Source organism: Manacus candei, unplaced genomic scaffold, assembly GCF_025592945.1.
Source record: "Manacus candei isolate 608988 ecotype Guabito, Panama unplaced genomic scaffold, ASM2559294v1 h1tg000050l, whole genome shotgun sequence".
Taxonomy (NCBI): Eukaryota; Metazoa; Chordata; class Aves; order Passeriformes; family Pipridae; genus Manacus; species Manacus candei.
Window position 1 is genome coordinate 14,257,081 of NW_026138098.1, and position 16,164 is coordinate 14,273,244.

The window sequence follows — 16,164 nt, forward strand, 5'->3', positions numbered from 1 at the left end:
AGAAATGCTCCCAGTTTGTGATACAAACCTCTCCTTTACCTAGCCAGGACACCTAAACTCAGAGCCAAGTAGGGTTCATGCACCTCCTTCCCCAAGGAGGGTCAGATCCCAGACACCACTGTATTCACCCACAGCACATTCATCCACACCCATGCAGACAGCACAGAGCACACTGAAAGCTATGGTTGTTCAGAGACCCAAGTTGGGTTCAAAAGGATGACACAAAAAGGAGCAGAGCCCACTTGAATGTGTTTACAGGATCCCAGTAAATCACATCCAGGTGTTTGCACTAGTCTGTTTTGCTGCTTCATTATGCAGGCAGCAAATGAGTCACAGATCCTACTTTTTGAATTCTTGTTTGAAAAGTGACAGGTAATCCAAGATCCCAGGAATACCTTCAGTGTAGCAGTGTCACAGGGTCTAGCCAGGGAAAGAGCTCTATCCCACAGCTTCTAACCTACCTTAACCCAACCTCCCCTACACAGCCAGGCCCCTGCAATCAGCAGGTAATGTTGCAGCCCCTTTGGAACTTGAAACAAAATATACATCTCTTTTGTTTCCCTTCAGTTTTATTTAGCAAAACATGACCATTTCAGCCCTGCCAAGTGCACAGCCTGACCTTACAGCCAGCTTGGGGAGGCACACACTGAAAGCAGGGCTGGCTCTGCCTTTTAGCTCAGTTGTTACTCTTGGCTGTGAAGGACAACACAAGCAGCTGTCAGGAGAGAAAGTGCACGAGAAAGGTGGGCCCCAGTCCAGGGACCTTTCCCTTCCACCAAATCAGTCCACCCCACACATAGCCTAGACTTGCTTCAAATGGCTCAGAGCTTGGCTGATCTCAGCCTGACCAGCGCACACAGCTGATAGGGCATTCTGGCTCAACTTGCCCTCCAAAGACTGTATCCACAGGAAAAGTAAGAGGGTAAAAAAAGAAAAAAAGTAACACAGTTAATAAAACAAACCCTAACTTGCACAAAATAAAAAGGGTAGAGGACAGTTGGCCATTTATTTCCACTAACAGGCAGGTGAGGTTGAGAAAGTTTGACCCTTTTGTGCAGTCTTCATTGTAGCTTTCTGGCAGGCAAAAAAGTCCCTTCAGAAGCCTTGTGGGCCATTCTCACCTCTCCTGCCCTGCAATTCCCTGAGCCGAGTGTCAGCTCTGCTGCGTTGGGGTGACCAGAAACAGCTGTGGTGCTCCTCAGGGGGCTGTGAAGTCCAGGACGTGCAGTGCTGATGCCAGGGCAGCATATAGGTGGGTGGTACTGAAACGGAGGCAGTATACTGGGCTGCTGGTGGGTGAAGACAGGTGAAAGCTCTGCAAGAAAACAGGAGAATCAACCTTTCAGAGAAGAGGTCAGCCTAAAGACCCTGGTAGGTGTTACAGATCCGAGGCTGAGATACCTGAGAGAAGCAGGTTTTCCCTGCATATATAGGTTAGGTTCCCCACAGTGGGCTCACCCCAAGGACGGCCCAGCAGCCTCTCTCTCTTTTTGCAAAGACACATGGGCATTGGGCTGCCAGAGAACAGCTCTGCTGCTGCCCAGCCTCCAGCCAGCACTCACCTGCAGGCACTGAGTCTGTCGCTTGTCCCAGAGGCGCACCACGCCGTAGTAAGAAGAGCCACTGGCAATCATATGGTTCTTATCACTCCTTATGCAGTACAGGGCACTGTCATGGGGCTCTTCCCACTCCTGGACGCACTTCCTGCAAAGGCAGCACAAACCAGAGTGTGACTGAGTCTCTACTCCTCCACCCAATTTGCCCAAAAGAGCTAATTTGGCAACAGTCGAGTTCCAGGCACTGCACAAGGGAAGCCCAGGAGCCTCACGAGGGCCTCAGGTGGCAGCAGGCTGGCTCACCTGGTGCTGGTCCGTATGTCCCAGTAGCGGATGTAGGTGTCATACCCACAAGAAAGGAGAAGGGAGGGTGTTTCGTAGAAGACATCAAGGACTCCAGCTCCACGGTGGAAGTCGGTCCCTAAACAGGTCAACAGCTGACCACTGCAATGAAACACAACCGAGAAAGAGTCATTCAGAGTAAAGAGCTCTTCCAATTCAGCTAGCCAGAGCACAAATGGTACCACAGAAGTCTTCTAGATCTCATTTCTGTGATTCAACAGAATACAAAAGCCTGCACAGTTTTCCTCTCCTACCACCAGCTTCTGCTACCGTTTGGGCCACTAACTGTCATGAAGGGTGACCAGCTGGAGTCACAGCTCTAAGAGAAAAAGGCAAGGAACAGGCACAGCTGACCCCCAGCAGAATGAGATCCTTTTCCTTGGGAGAAGTGACCAGTATTCTGAATTATGGGGCTCTGTTTCTAGAGAAGACAGTTCTCAACTTAGTCAAACTACAGATAATCTGCAAGAGCCACTTACCTGGTCAATCCAATCCCATACTCTATCCTTCAAAATACTGCTCACTGGGGTATTTCCCTGTATCTTTGACACACAGCTCAGATCCACAGGCAAATCAGACTCTCCCAACCCAGTCTGCCGTGTCTGCTCTCCTCAACCCCCTCTAGTTACATTGCATTCTGGAAACATAATATCTGGGGCTGAATGCAACAGATGAAGAGCAACTACCCCAAAGTGGCTCTGGAGATGACCTTCCAGAGGCTAGATGTTTGGGGTTTTTTCACCCTTTCCTCCTTTTAAATTTTGCAGTGAAAGAGCAAAAGCAAGACCTCTATGAAGCTCTGTGCTGGGTGCTTTGTGGAGGTATCACTCTGTTGCTTGTTCATGTGCAGAACCAGCAGCTCACCACGTTCAAGAAAAAGCTTGAGCCTCTTCCCTGGACCATATGAAATTGCATCAGGCACATGACACAGCCCATTCCCAGTATCACTGCACCTGCCCCAGCAGGCAGCAACACCCAGCCATGACAGACTCTTGGGAATGGAGGGGACAATCTACCCAGCTGCTTGAAATAGCCACCTATTGCAAGACCTCCTTTTCTTCCTCCTCCTCCTCCTCACACCGTCTACATCAAAAATGCTGGACACAATAAACCTTGAAGCACCTGCTTTTCAAACCCTGCCGCATGGCCACCCCTCTCCAACAGGCTCTTGGTTCTCAGGACAATGAAGCAATCCTGAAAGCCGACAGCACAGATCCCGCAGTGGGGTCACTCCCAGCATCTCCCTCCATTATTTTGTTACTTTCTGCTCCTTGATCCAGCATCACACAGTTCTGAGGCACATCGCCAAATGCCTTAATTCTGTCTGTAATCTGGGCTAAAGCCCTCGTCGGGGGATAAAGACCACACAAAAGGAGAAATAGAGTCCTGGGAGATGTTAAAACAAGTAAACACCTTTGTGTCAGGAGAGAGAAATCGCTGATAAAGCAGATTAGCGCCTCGAGCCCTGGTGTCCCCAGATCAGAAGGCGAGCCCTGGCCGATCTTTGCAGCCAGCACGCTTCTATGATCACAGAGCTGGCGGCATGCTGGGGCCAGCCTGTTTCCCCACAGTCACTCTCCAAAGAGCAGATTATGTAGAATAACAATTTCTTTGTGGCTGTGTAATTCCCTCCGTGACCGTGGCTGTGGGCAGCTACATTGGCCCTTGATGCCAGGGCCCTAGCAACCATTTAGAGAGGCCAACCAGCCCTAGCAATGGCCCCCCCTGCAAACCTCTCGGACAAGCTTTAACATCAAGTGCATGAATTAATTCCCCCCAACACGAATCCAGGGGTGCTGGCTTATTGGACTTTGTGTTTCTCCAGGCAAGGGATCGAGGGGATTCCAGGCTTCAGCCCTTTGCAACCTTCTCACAATACATTAACCCTTGGAATGTTACTTGCAAACTAACCCAGCAGCAACTCTGCACCTGTTTGTGGGTTGAGAGGTTGAAGCACTTGTGGTGCCAACACCGGGAGCAAGAGCTGTGGAGCTTGGTTGGCACAGATAGGTCCTCAGATCCACCATGGAGTGAGACATGGATACGTATCTCTGAGCTCTGGCACTCCCCTGCCCCTCCAAGCACACAAATCCCCTCCATCTGCAGTTCTGCAAAGCCAGCAGGACAGATGGACATGCACACAGCCCTTCTCAAGTCTTCTGCAAAACCTCTTCTTCCTACAAGTTATATGTGTGGCCCAGAGTTGCAAGAAAATGCAGCAGAGGTATGAGGAGGAGTCAGCTGTTCTCCTAGACAAGAATCCTTGGACTACCTGTGAGTTGCATAAGGAACCAGACAGCTCAACTGGCAGAGTTCTCTGCCAGTTGCTCATGTAGGAGCAAAGAGTCACTCACAGGAGATGAGCTACCCCAGCAAACCCTAGGCAGCACCAGCAGCTTCGACCCCTCTCTCCCCCCTTTGGCATTCTGCTGCCTTTTTTTTGGGGTTTTGCAGGGTAGCCCCTGGACTGGTCTTCTGAGCATGTGGCAGGCACTTCAGGAGAGGAAATTGGGACAGGCAGCTGCACATGGGCCACACAGCACAGTAGCACATCTGGTGAATATTCTGCTAGCTGACATCTGCCTCTGTTAGTTCCTTTCCACCATTTTCCCTTCTAATACACCTTTAGTATGTAAAGGACTAAGTGAGCTCAGGGAGAGAGTTCTGTGCTAAGGAAAAGTAGCAGGATACAAAAGCATGTCTAGGGATATTTTACTCACTGGGACCAGCCCTCTTCCTCTTCTCTTGAAATGGGTCACAGCAGATCTCCTCAAAACCTCCCACCTCTAAACAAGCACTCATCACACCCAAGGCAAACCTGGCCACGCTAAAGCAAGTCTTCCATTCCCCAGACCTGATTTCAGTCTGCAGCACTGCAAGATGGTAGCAATTTTTAATGGAGGCCTGGTAATGTCTCCAAGTGAAAAATTTCAGCATCACAGGGACAGAAGAAACCAGAGAGTCCGGATTCCTGCTTTCAGAGCTTCCTGTGCAGCAATAAACACCACCCAGGTGCCTCACTCCAAGTGTTCCTCCGTGCCTCCACACCTCACTGCACTGGTACCCTAAGCATCCCAGCAGAGTCACACCAGTTTTCCTCCCTCCACTCCACTTCCCTTTCCATCCTAGGCAACAAAAATCAAAGAAAAGGTGGAAAAAAAGGGAGGGGAAAAAAACTATTCACTTTTCTCTGTAGGCAGGGAAGGAGCACAGATACTTTCATGTTACTGCAGCAAATTAAACATTACATTGCTGGTTTGTTGATTTGTGCACTTCTACCCCAAGAACAAGTCAGCCAAAGCAGCTCTCAGCTGCGAGGTGGAGCCCTTGGATGCAGCAGCCCTCAGCAGTTCACAGAAACAAGGTATTCTTTGCTACAGTGAAGCACTTACCATCTGACACCAGGGAAAAATTCTGCTGTGCTGTACACTGGGCACACAAACCAAAACACCCAAGTGTTCTAGCAGGGACATACTTAAGGTGATAAAGAAACAGAACATGATTAGTATTTCCCCCTTTTTTCAGCAGACTAAGGTGTCTCTGGACCAGCTACCACCATGCCAGACTAGCTCTATGAGCCAGCAGCATACACAGACATGCTAAGCCCATGCTGAGAAGCAAACTCCCTGCCACCACAACTCTTCCAGCCTTGGGATCACAAGTTAGTGCCCACAAATTGTCCAGTCTTTGTTATACCAAATACTCCCTGCCCTCAAACCCCAGACCCCAAAAGTTTTCACTTCCTAGGGAGCAAAATCCACACCTAATCCTTAATAACCCATAAAGGATCGAGATAACCCATGAATGGGCAACTGAAAAGCAGCAGCACATCACCAGTGGTTTCTAACAGCTTAAATGGACAGAAAACACCTTCTCCATGAGGGTCAGAAAGAGATGTCACCACTATCTTGAACTTCATTTATCAGCTCACAGAGATCAACAGCACCAGCCAAACACAGCAGGGAACAGCCTTCTCCTTTCCTTTGTGGTCCCTTTTTCTCCCAAACACCTTTCAAAATCCAGGTGGCTGATCCTCAGCCCTTCAGAGGCCCCCTCCTTGTTAGGGGCCATGAAGGTTAGTCAGGAAACATCTGTGAAGACCGAGCATGGAAGGTTCACACCACCTCCGCACCATGCCATGGCCCTCCAGCACTATCAAGTAGAGGCTGTTTCACTCCCAGGCCTTTTCCAGGCAAGTCAGGTAGTTGCCTGTGCATATGGTAGGAGCTTTGCTTGTTTTCTGTACTGAACAACCTCGGCCAGATAGTGCCCAGGTTCAGTCTCAGTGCTGGGTGACACCAACAGAGACACCTCTGCACCAGTGGAGCTCTGTGAGGCAGAATCACCAATGTGACAGTGTAGGTTTCCCAGAGAGACCAGTCCAGAGCCAGAGCTCTCAGTTTCAGCACTTTAACCACAAATCACCTGGGCCAACGCAGTGCCTGCAGGTAGGCCTCCAGCACTGAGGAGTCTCACAGATATTCCTAATTCTTCCTACTTCCTGTTAGGCATCTATACACACCAAAATAATATTGGCAATACTCTGGTACCAGCTCACAAGGATCAGAGCCAGAGGAAATCCAGCAGCCCATTTTGTCCCTAGCACAGGAAAGCTGTTGGCACCAGGCTCTGGACTCCTCGCTGATAGAATAAAATGTTAAAACAAAGTCTGTGTGCCTGGGAAATGTATCAAACTGAGAAGTCAAAAAATGAAAGCCATTTTGTTCAGACACTATAGAGAATTCTTTGATTCATCTCCATCAATTTCCATGTTCTTCAGAAAACAAGACTTTATGAAATTACTTTAAAAAAAAGCTATTTTTTCAGGATTTCCACATTTCATTCTTTTCTTTCCACGCTGGAAATCTAGCCATTAGCATTGCTATTCTGATACCTCCAGAAGACAGGAGCCTTCTTGCCTGGAAGCAAAGTGAACTACTAATGAAGGGAAGAAGCAGGCTGGTTTCTTTAAGTTCTTGTTCTTCTTTCTAAAAACAGCTAAAGTTCTATTCCTTCTCAGTGCACTAATATGGAGACAAAATAGGATCAGTCATGGCAGAGCTCAGATGGTTAGTTTCCAGATAATCCCTGGAATGTTGCTGTCACAAAGTTAAAAGTCATATACAGCCTCCTGAGCTGCCGCGATCATTTGTGTGACTGTAAAAGCTCAGGATTTTCCTGATGGTTGGAAGTCCAAAAGAAGTCTACACCTGCCTCCCTGTACCCTGCCCATTTGCTGCAGGTCTTGTCCAGATGTCCCCAATACACAAGAACAACACTCCAAAAGCTGGGGTGAAACAATAAACACTTTTCTCCCTACCCTCCCTTTCTGGTGACCCTGATTCACTAGAATTGATATTATACAAATACACAAATTATAGGAAACTGCTGAATTCAGAACATCTGCTGAAAACAGATGTGCAAAATTGAGAACATAGTCATTTGCTCTGGAAACCTCACCTGCGAACCGTGATCATCCATCAAAGAGGATAATCCATTGCATATAAGCAGATGACTATTCAGAAACCAAATGGAGCTCTAAACCAATATTTTAGCCCCAATAACTACTTGCAACAAGAAAGGTGGAAATCATATACTTTTAAAAAGAAGTGTAAAAAGTTATAAACACTGGGATATTTGATCTGAGTATCCACCAGAGAAAAGAAAACAAATCAAATCCATTTAAAAATAATTATCTGGGGAACAGCATTTGCACAATTTCTGTCAACCAATTTGGAGAGTGCACCAAAACCAAAGGGAAGAGCTGAGCTCTCGTCTCTTCCAGGTGCTTTGCAACAGCAGCTGAGGCAGTGAAGGGACGCACAGCAACTTATGCTAAGAAGGGAAAGGCATGATCAAACATCTGTAATGTACAGAGGAAGAAGCATAGATCCTTGGCACAGTTATTCTTCATAGAATAGCCTGCATTTAGACCAGGCTACTAATTCCTGCAGGGAGGTGTGGGATTGGCTTGGAGAATTTTGAGGGAGCACCTCAAAAATGGCTCAGAGATGCTGTTATAAGTGATTTTCAGGAGAAATGCCTCTCTCTAATTCTTCAGTGCAACTGGAGGAACTCGAGGCAGTAGGGGGTAATGACACCAACGACGGTCTGAGACTGTGTTGGGGGAGAGACAGAAGAGGGAGTTTTGCCTTCTTTTCTTCTGCTTTCTCTGAATTGGCCCACACACGTTTTAAATGGTCCAATAAAAAGATACAATTTCTTTACCTTTCCAGCTCTGGGACCCTGTGAGTTTTTGTTGTTCGGGTTCCCGTAAGGTTAAGTTCAGAGGATAAACTGACATGCTGGGCTATGGGAAAAAGCCAGTTTCTTCAAATAAAGCCACAACGGTGCAAAAGAGACCCTGCTGGGGCTTTTATTTGGGAAAACAAACAGAAATGGCACCAAGCCCTTCTGCTTTACGAACCAATTTAACTATAAAACCAATGTTCTCCCTCTCGGGGGTGAGGAGGGGAGAGAGACAGGACATGACAATAGTCCAAAACCTTGGGTGGAAAAAAAAAAGAAGATAGGACAAAAAAGGTTGTCTATCCCCTTTTCTTTCTTGTCCATGGCTCCTTTTCTTAGCACACGTGTGTTCTTGTAAAAACGATTAGATTGCAATTTGTATAACATGGTGACCCCCAAATTCAGACATTTAACCCCTTTTCTCTGCAAAGAATTTCAAGAATGTCTTCTCTGTCTTTCTTTCCAACGGGAGGAATAGGGGGGAGTTCTCTCAAACTGTGATTTCTTGGAGGAAGAGAAAAAGAGGGAGGCGAGGAAAAGAAGCAGGGAATTCTCAAAGCCTTTCGCCCCACTTGTGTGGGAACAGGCGGCTGTATTGCTCCCTTTCTGGACAGAGCTCTGCAGGTCTCCTTTAGTGGGGAGACAAAAAAAAAATGGAGAGTCTAAATCAAAACAAAGCCACCTCTTTAAATGAGCTACCACTAGCCAGTGGCAGAGGGGGTTCCTCATTCACTCCTTCCCATTCTTCTCTCTTGCCTCTGTTGATTCTCTCTCAACCCAGGGAAAAATAAAGATTACTTTTGCTTTGGCTCAGAGGGATGAAACTGATTGATGCGCTTGGAGTGTCCAGCCCCCACCCACGCTCTCTGATTGTTCAGGGCCTTGTAAAGTTGTCATAAATACACCTCAACAAGAGTGCAAAGGCCACAGCATGCCCTGGACTGCACACATCCAAAGGGGCAGGAGCTGGCCTTGTGCTTCCCTGTAGTGAAACAGGGCCAAGACTGCCATGGGGAGATAAGGTAAACATCTGTATGTTCTTCCTCTTACAATGGTCTTACATTTATGCTAAGAAGCACCAGAGCCCTCTTAACAAAAGGAAGGCAGAAGATGCCCAGCTTATGTGAGAGAGTTCAGAAACACAGTGTCAAAAAACAAACCCCAAACAGAAATCAGTAAAGAACCACAAGGCCCCAACAGGTTTTGAGAACATATGCATACCATGGGAATATATTGCACAGGCAAGACTGAGCTCTGAACACGGCATCCAAGTCATCCAAGAGACCACTACTTAAGAGGCTCCCTGCAGTGCAAGCTTTCTCCAGAAGTGGTTCAGGCTATAGGCCTGGTATCCTGCCTCCAATGACATCCAAGGTCTCAGAGAGCAAGTGAATCAAAACCTACATTTCAAAGCTGCTGAATTGGGGTAGAAAATTCCTTCTGCCTTATCAAATGATTAATTTATTCCCAAAGACAGGAGACTTGTCTGCATTAGTCTTGCTGCTCAAGTCCCTTTCCACAGATCTACATCCAGACTCTCCATTCTACCTACCTCACTGCAGAGGGAATAGTTCCCATGGACCAGATTAGAAATCCAAAGACAGTTGTTGTTCCTGATTTAATACGAACAGGCCGAGAAAGGGTTTGCCTGAAGACAAAAATCCCCTTATGACAGACCCCAGTCTGTCACTTCACCAACCCTTTTTCCTTTGAACTTCAGGAAGAAAGATATATAAGTGGGAATATCACTTACATGATGCTTTAAAAACAGTAACCAAAGAAATCTGTGGATAGGCTGAGGAAACAGTACAACAAGAAAAAAGGAAGAGACCCTCAAGGAAAAGAGAATGAGTAGCCACTTGAGGAAGGGCACTACCTGTGGATCACCCTATTGCAGTGAGTGGAAGCAGTGGAAGGCACACATTTGCACTCACTTACTCGGTGTAAGCACATCCCAGAAAGCCATTGGACAAGGTTTGGACTGGTTGTTGTGATTTAAAACTGTGTTCAACCAAGACAGAGATGCTGAGAAAGAAACCCAAGCCTGAAAGGAGTAGGGAGCCTCTTTCCCACAAAACCTGGAAGAGTTTCCTTGGCAAAAAAAGATGCCTGGCATGTGAATCTATAGAAACACAGGGCAGGAGAGAGTATTCCACATCTACAGCATGCTATTATTAATCTTCTTCTCCCCAAATCCTGTGAAACTGTTATCAGAACCAGGATAATACTTGCTATTGGTTGTCTCTCCTGTTACCAGACATATGCGACCACTTCTCTGTGACTGGACAAATCCATTTTAAATGCCTGGGTGAAACAGACTCCCCACACTTCTTGGAGTCAGTTACCTTTCCTTTCAATCTAGCAACTCCAGTTCTGAACCCATTTGCTCCTTTTGTTATGTAGAGGGTGTCAAACCTGTATAAACCTTGGAGTTCAAGACTGTGGAGAGAAAGCTCTTCTACAGAATTTATCTTAGAACATAATGCTAAGAAGTCTGCTTGTGTATCTTCGGTCAAGCTTCTACATTAAAAGCTTTTATGGAAAACATTTAGCAAGGTTTATAATCAGGAACTACACCTGCAGATTCTCATTTTATTTGTCTACTTCCACATAATCAAAAAATCTCAGCATAACAGGATGCAAAGTAAAGAAGGACTGGATTTTAACATGAAAGCATCAGTAGTGATCAGCTGACCAGGGTGTTCAGTGCTATATACTGCCACTGTCAAGTTACACTTGCTGTTTAAGAACAGTACAGGGAGCCCAAGTCTTCAAGCTCTCCCTCTTTGTGGAAAATTGCTCACGTTAACTCAATAGGCTCTGAAGAGCCCCCAAAATGGATGCAGATCAACATATGCTGGAATTTGAAAGACAGCAACCAATTCCTTTTGGCCCCCCCCCCCATGCCATAGACAGATGTGACTCATCAAGGGGCCCATGGAAGCATATACTAGAGATCAAGCAGCAGCATGTTAGCAAACTTCAGCCAGCTGCTTATGATGGTAATGCTCATGCTGGCTCTTGGAAAGAAAGAGGACAATGCTATAGCACTACAGGCAAAACAGATTACTAACATGCTCAGCAGCTGCCTGGCTACCCTGAGACTCTTCCCCAGCCCTCTGCTGAGGGCACCAGCCATACACCTGAATCTCCCTTCTCATCCACTCCCAAGCCATTCTCATGAATCCTCTACCTCCCACCTTCCCAAAACTTGTAGACATCAAAGCACCTGCTTTGAACACCTGAAAAGCAAGGGGCCTGACAGTCAAGAAATGCAACTCTGTATCTTCCATGCACTCTCTATTTTTTTTCCACCATCTCTTTGAAAAAGGTGGCAGAGATAAATGGAGAACAAAGAAACAAGAAAAAGACACAGCTTTGGCCCACACCCTGCCTATTACTTAAGGGGGAAGGAACTCTTCCGAAAGAGGAGGAAAAAAATGTGCTCAGACACAATGGCTCAAAAGGCCAGGCAGCAAACCGGGCCACTTTGTACTGCTAACAAGGGAAACCTAATTACAGGAAGAGGGCAAAGAGGGACAGATAAAAGGGATACAAAATTTCAACATCTGTTGCCATAAAGGGATAAGAAGTGGGGAAACGCAAAGTGTCAGTTTGGTGTCAGTGACGGCATAAAGCCACTTTCAAAGGGCTCAGGAGAGGGAGAAAAACCGAACAAGAAATTAGAGGGTTCTTAAAAAAAAAAAAAAAAAAAGCAAAAAACCACTCTGCCAAAAATGCTTTCAAAAGGGGGGAGGAGTTGGACAAAGACTGGATATTTAAAAGGTAGAGGATCTGGGTGGCTTGCAGGGCACAGCTAACTTTGGTTCAGTTTTCACAACAGCTCTCATGCCCTGCATCTGTCATGTCATGTCACAGGAAAGAACATTGTAGGATTTGTGCATTCAAAATGTTCACAGCATGAGGACTACCATGCCAGACAGATCACTGGTCCACCTCAAATATCAGGCTTGACAGAATAGCTCCAAGAGATGCTGCAAAGAGACCTGTGGAGTATCCTACCTTATGGAGAAGGATCCTTGAGGCAGGGCATTTGTCACCTAATGACATGCAGACCACCCCAGTAAGGGGGGAAGCAACAGTTCTCCACAGGCAAACAACAAATGCTGGCCTTGGAGCTGTCCCCAGTGGTGCATCACCCTCCTCTTCCAAGGAGTTTAAACTCCCAAAGGTGATAGGAAGAGAAAGAAGAGGAGGATCTGAATAAAGTTTCCTTTTCTCTTGCATGCCATTAAGTGGTTATTCTGCTGAGCCACACACTCACACTGGCAAATGAGATAGGAAAGTCAGAATAGAGAAAGGCAAAGGGGAGCAAAGAAAGGTATCTGACCTGTAAGAGGGGCAGCTACCATCATGTCTCACTGACAGAGAGGCAATGGGACTTGCAAGAGGCCAAGGAGTCAGCAAGGCCCAACACTTCATGAAAGGACACAGGTTAGTATCCAGTGGCCCACACTGCTCATCGCTCTCCTTTTCCGTGCAGGCCTCTAATCAATGAAGTTACTCACAGCTGCCTTCCACACACACACCTTGATCCTGAGTGGGAATGAGTGCACAGCAACTTCCCCACATCTAGAAGCAATCAGATGGCACAATGCAGCATCTGTGGGATGAGAGATGTCCTCCAGAGGTGCAGCTAGCCAGCTTCAAAAGCATAAGAAAAAAACCTAAATCCTCCTTCATTACAGGAGAAAGGGCCAGGTGTAGCAGCATCTGGAATTCCAGCCATCAGAGACAGTGTCTTGGCATTACGCAGTCATCCCCCTGCTTTAGACTCCCCTTGACAATTGCTTGTTGCTGCCTGTTGTGGCTTTGATCCAACGCCATCATCTCAGCAGAGTCAGAAATGAAAGACAGTTGTGGGGGTGGGATGCAGCAAGAGGCATTTCCTTTCCCCACTAAAAATTTCCTTGATGCCAAACCCAACCAAGCCCTTTTCAAAGCACAGGACATATTTACAGGTGAAGATATTATCCCCTTCCTATTGGAGGGATGAGAATGGCTGCCCCAGGGTCAGGGAACAGCGAAGGTCATAAAAACGAAACATACCATGACCAACAGCTACAAACACCAGCCAAGGACTTATCTGGCATGGAACTAAGATGATCAGTACACAAAAGGTTATTTAAGCTTTAAATCCTTTCTTAGTATGTTCCAGCTCTCAGCTGTTGGGGAAAAGAGACCACCTATCTCAAGAGAAGAGAATGGCATTGAAACCGCTGCACTGTTACTTACACATCCCCTGATGTAGAGAAAACCCAGCTAACTGAACTAACTGAACTGATTGCAGACAGTACTAAACATCTCAGTGGTGCTAAGGATCCTGTGGTTTTAAAGAACACATCTTAAGCATCATTGTACCTTGCATAATTTTTTTGACAGAAGTTACCCACATTCTGCACTTAGAGATCATGTCCTTGCCATGTTCAGCCTCTATGGGTCAACCTCTGGGCCTTTGTGACCACAAGGAAGGGGTACGCAGCAAATCAGAGAGCTTGGCTCTGTCTGCCAGATGTTATTAGGACACATTGGGCACAGAAGGAGTTTTTAAGTCCTGAGTGCCTCTAAGATTTCAAGTTTTCATGCCACACTCTCACTTCTGGAGTCTGACCAGGTAGACAACATGCAAAAGCCTCAAAGGAAGAGATAGCATTTCCTATGAGATTGCTTCTGGCAGCCACCAGAGCCTTTGAAAATGGATCAAAAGCTCTGCTGGGAAGAAGAACAGTTTATGGAGAGGCAAGACTCAGAAGGATAGCTCTGTACTCCCTTGCTATGAATGATCACATCAAGCTTCACGTGATAGTTTCCCAGCCATGCTCCCTATTCAGTCTCCTGCCCTGCACATGCTGATGAGTCCACCAGCTCACAGAGGTCCCTGGAGAGGAAAAGACCCAGTGGCATGGTGCATTCCAGCTGTAACAGGTGAAGAGGGAAAAATAAGTTTGACACTCCAGCCATTGCAACAGAGGCCCAGTGGCCTAGGTTGCCTTGGCTTTTTTATTTGCCTGTCACTCAGGCTTTTACGTTATTGAAAGATCAAACTCCGTTGTGCTTGTTCATTACCTTAATCCTATTTTCTACACAGCTTTATTATCTCTTCAGGCTTCCCTGGGAATGGCTGTCAGAACAGCTGGGGCAGGAGGGAGAGGGTTTCCCATCTCCTCACTGCTGGCAGATGCCTCTATTCAAGAACAGCCAGAAGACTTGATGGGCAGGGGTATCACAGCACAGCCTCCATCTTTCTGGGGTACTCCAAAGCACTGTTGGACTGGGTCACTAAGAATCATGCACCATTAGCTCAATGCACTGGCGCTCTCTTCCCTGCTCCACCTTATCCTTTGTAGGATGCATTGTTTGCAAAGTAATTTTGTTACTTCAGAGAAAAAACAACTGTTTTAAATTTGTATTTGATACAGCTGACTTAGATAACCTAATCTATTTAAACTATAGATTAGAAGGCATTTGGTCTCAGACTTGCCCTGAGACCTGCACCAATCCTCCTCCACCTCCTCTCCCTAAATACAGCTCTGCTCACACCCCTCAGGCCCTTTCTGCCATTGCTCACCTCAATCCTCACGGCACTCCTTTGGATAATCTGTGCTGTGCCACTCCTACCCAGAGCATACCAGTCCCGGAAAGCTGAGCTGCCGTTCCAATAATCCTGCCAAATATTTGCTACCTGTCCATCACCACACAAAGACCCCCAGGCTGAGAGTTTCAAATTTGTCAGCAGTTGAGTCTCACGTCAAGATTTGAGATCAACATTTCCCCAGTTGTTAAGGTCAGCACCTTCCCCAAAAAGGAACTACTCAAAGGCCCCAAATCCGAGGCCACAGCAATTAACCTCCTCAGTGTTTATTACGACAGAGAGAAGACAACATGCCTAAGTCACTTCCACAGATAACCTGCCCACACCTCACCTCTCTGAGCTACCAGAATTGCCAGCCAAGACAAGATGACTGTAGAGCCTGTGTTTGCCTCTGGCTTCTGAGCACGACAGAGAAGGGGGTGATGGGAGAATAGGTATCACCTTCCTCACCCCTCTGGCTCAGGCTGAGGCATCAGAGACAGATGGAAAGGAAGGTGTAATGGGTATATTCTGACTGTACAGGGGTAATGGGAAGAAATCACGATGGTTGTGCCATCAACTGGAAAAGCTGGGAAGAAAAGTCAAGTTGCTCCCTACTGAACCAGAACCATATACACTTTTCCATACCAGTTTGTTCTGTCCCCCACTCTGTCACAAATCTCAAGTTTAAACATCCCTTGCCTACATGAACTAAAGGAATGATTTTGCAGCATTTCCAATATCGCATTTCTCATTGTTATTCACTTTTCTCCTCAAGTCCCTTCCTGTAACCTGGAAGCTCACTCACCTCTCAAGGTCCCAGATTCTCAGAGGTGAGGTGTGTCCACAGCAGGCTGTCCCCGTCACAAATGAGCTGTTTAAAGAAAACAAGCAAACAAAAACCACTTACTAATCCTCATGTTCTGAAGAAACAGTGCATGAGCAAGACAGAAAACAGGTTACAAGACAGACTTCGAATTCTAGTTCAAGACTATCTCAGCATGTCCCACAACATTTCACAAGGGACAGGCAGCAGCAGAGGTGCTCCAGAGCTCTTAGTAGCTGAGCTTCCCAGATGCAGCAGGTCACAACTGCAGAGAATTGGCAGGACACAAAGACACATTTGTGGGAAAACCTGACAGTAACAGCCATAAATTGCAATGACATCTTCAAACAAGTCAGTACAATACTCAGCATGTTTCATACGCTATCAGTGCTGTAAGCTGCAGAAAGATCTCATGGAAAATTCCCTGTTACTTCCTACTTCACACCTTTCTCCTGTTTGTTGACAACTTTTGAGCACAATCATGAATTGGCTGCAGCATTACAGGCCTAAAGAATCACAGAATAGAGGTCTTTGGTCCAGCCTGCTCAAAGCAGGGCCAATTTCAAAGCTGGATCAGGTTGCCGTCCCCAGTGCTCAAG

General features: G+C 46.6%; 1 protein-coding gene across 2 annotated transcripts in view; it reads right to left on the reverse strand.

Moving 5' to 3' along the window:
• Positions 1 to 551: 551 nt before the first annotated feature.
• Positions 552 to 16,164, reverse strand: part of FBXW4 (F-box and WD repeat domain containing 4) — a 60,993-nt gene continuing 45,380 nt past the window's right edge. The window contains exons 6-9 of one of the 2 annotated variants that reach the window (XM_051800002.1): positions 15,548 to 15,613; positions 1,860 to 2,000; positions 1,563 to 1,704; positions 552 to 1,315 (exon numbers count right to left, since the gene is read on the reverse strand). In XM_051800002.1, coding sequence (XP_051655962.1) covers positions 1,199 to 1,315; positions 1,563 to 1,704; positions 1,860 to 2,000; positions 15,548 to 15,613 — 466 coding nt within the window. In that variant the 3' untranslated portion in view covers positions 552 to 1,198. The remainder of the gene's footprint in view (positions 1,316 to 1,562; positions 1,705 to 1,859; positions 2,001 to 15,547; positions 15,614 to 16,164) is intronic. The other variant, XM_051800003.1, reaches the window with a different exon arrangement.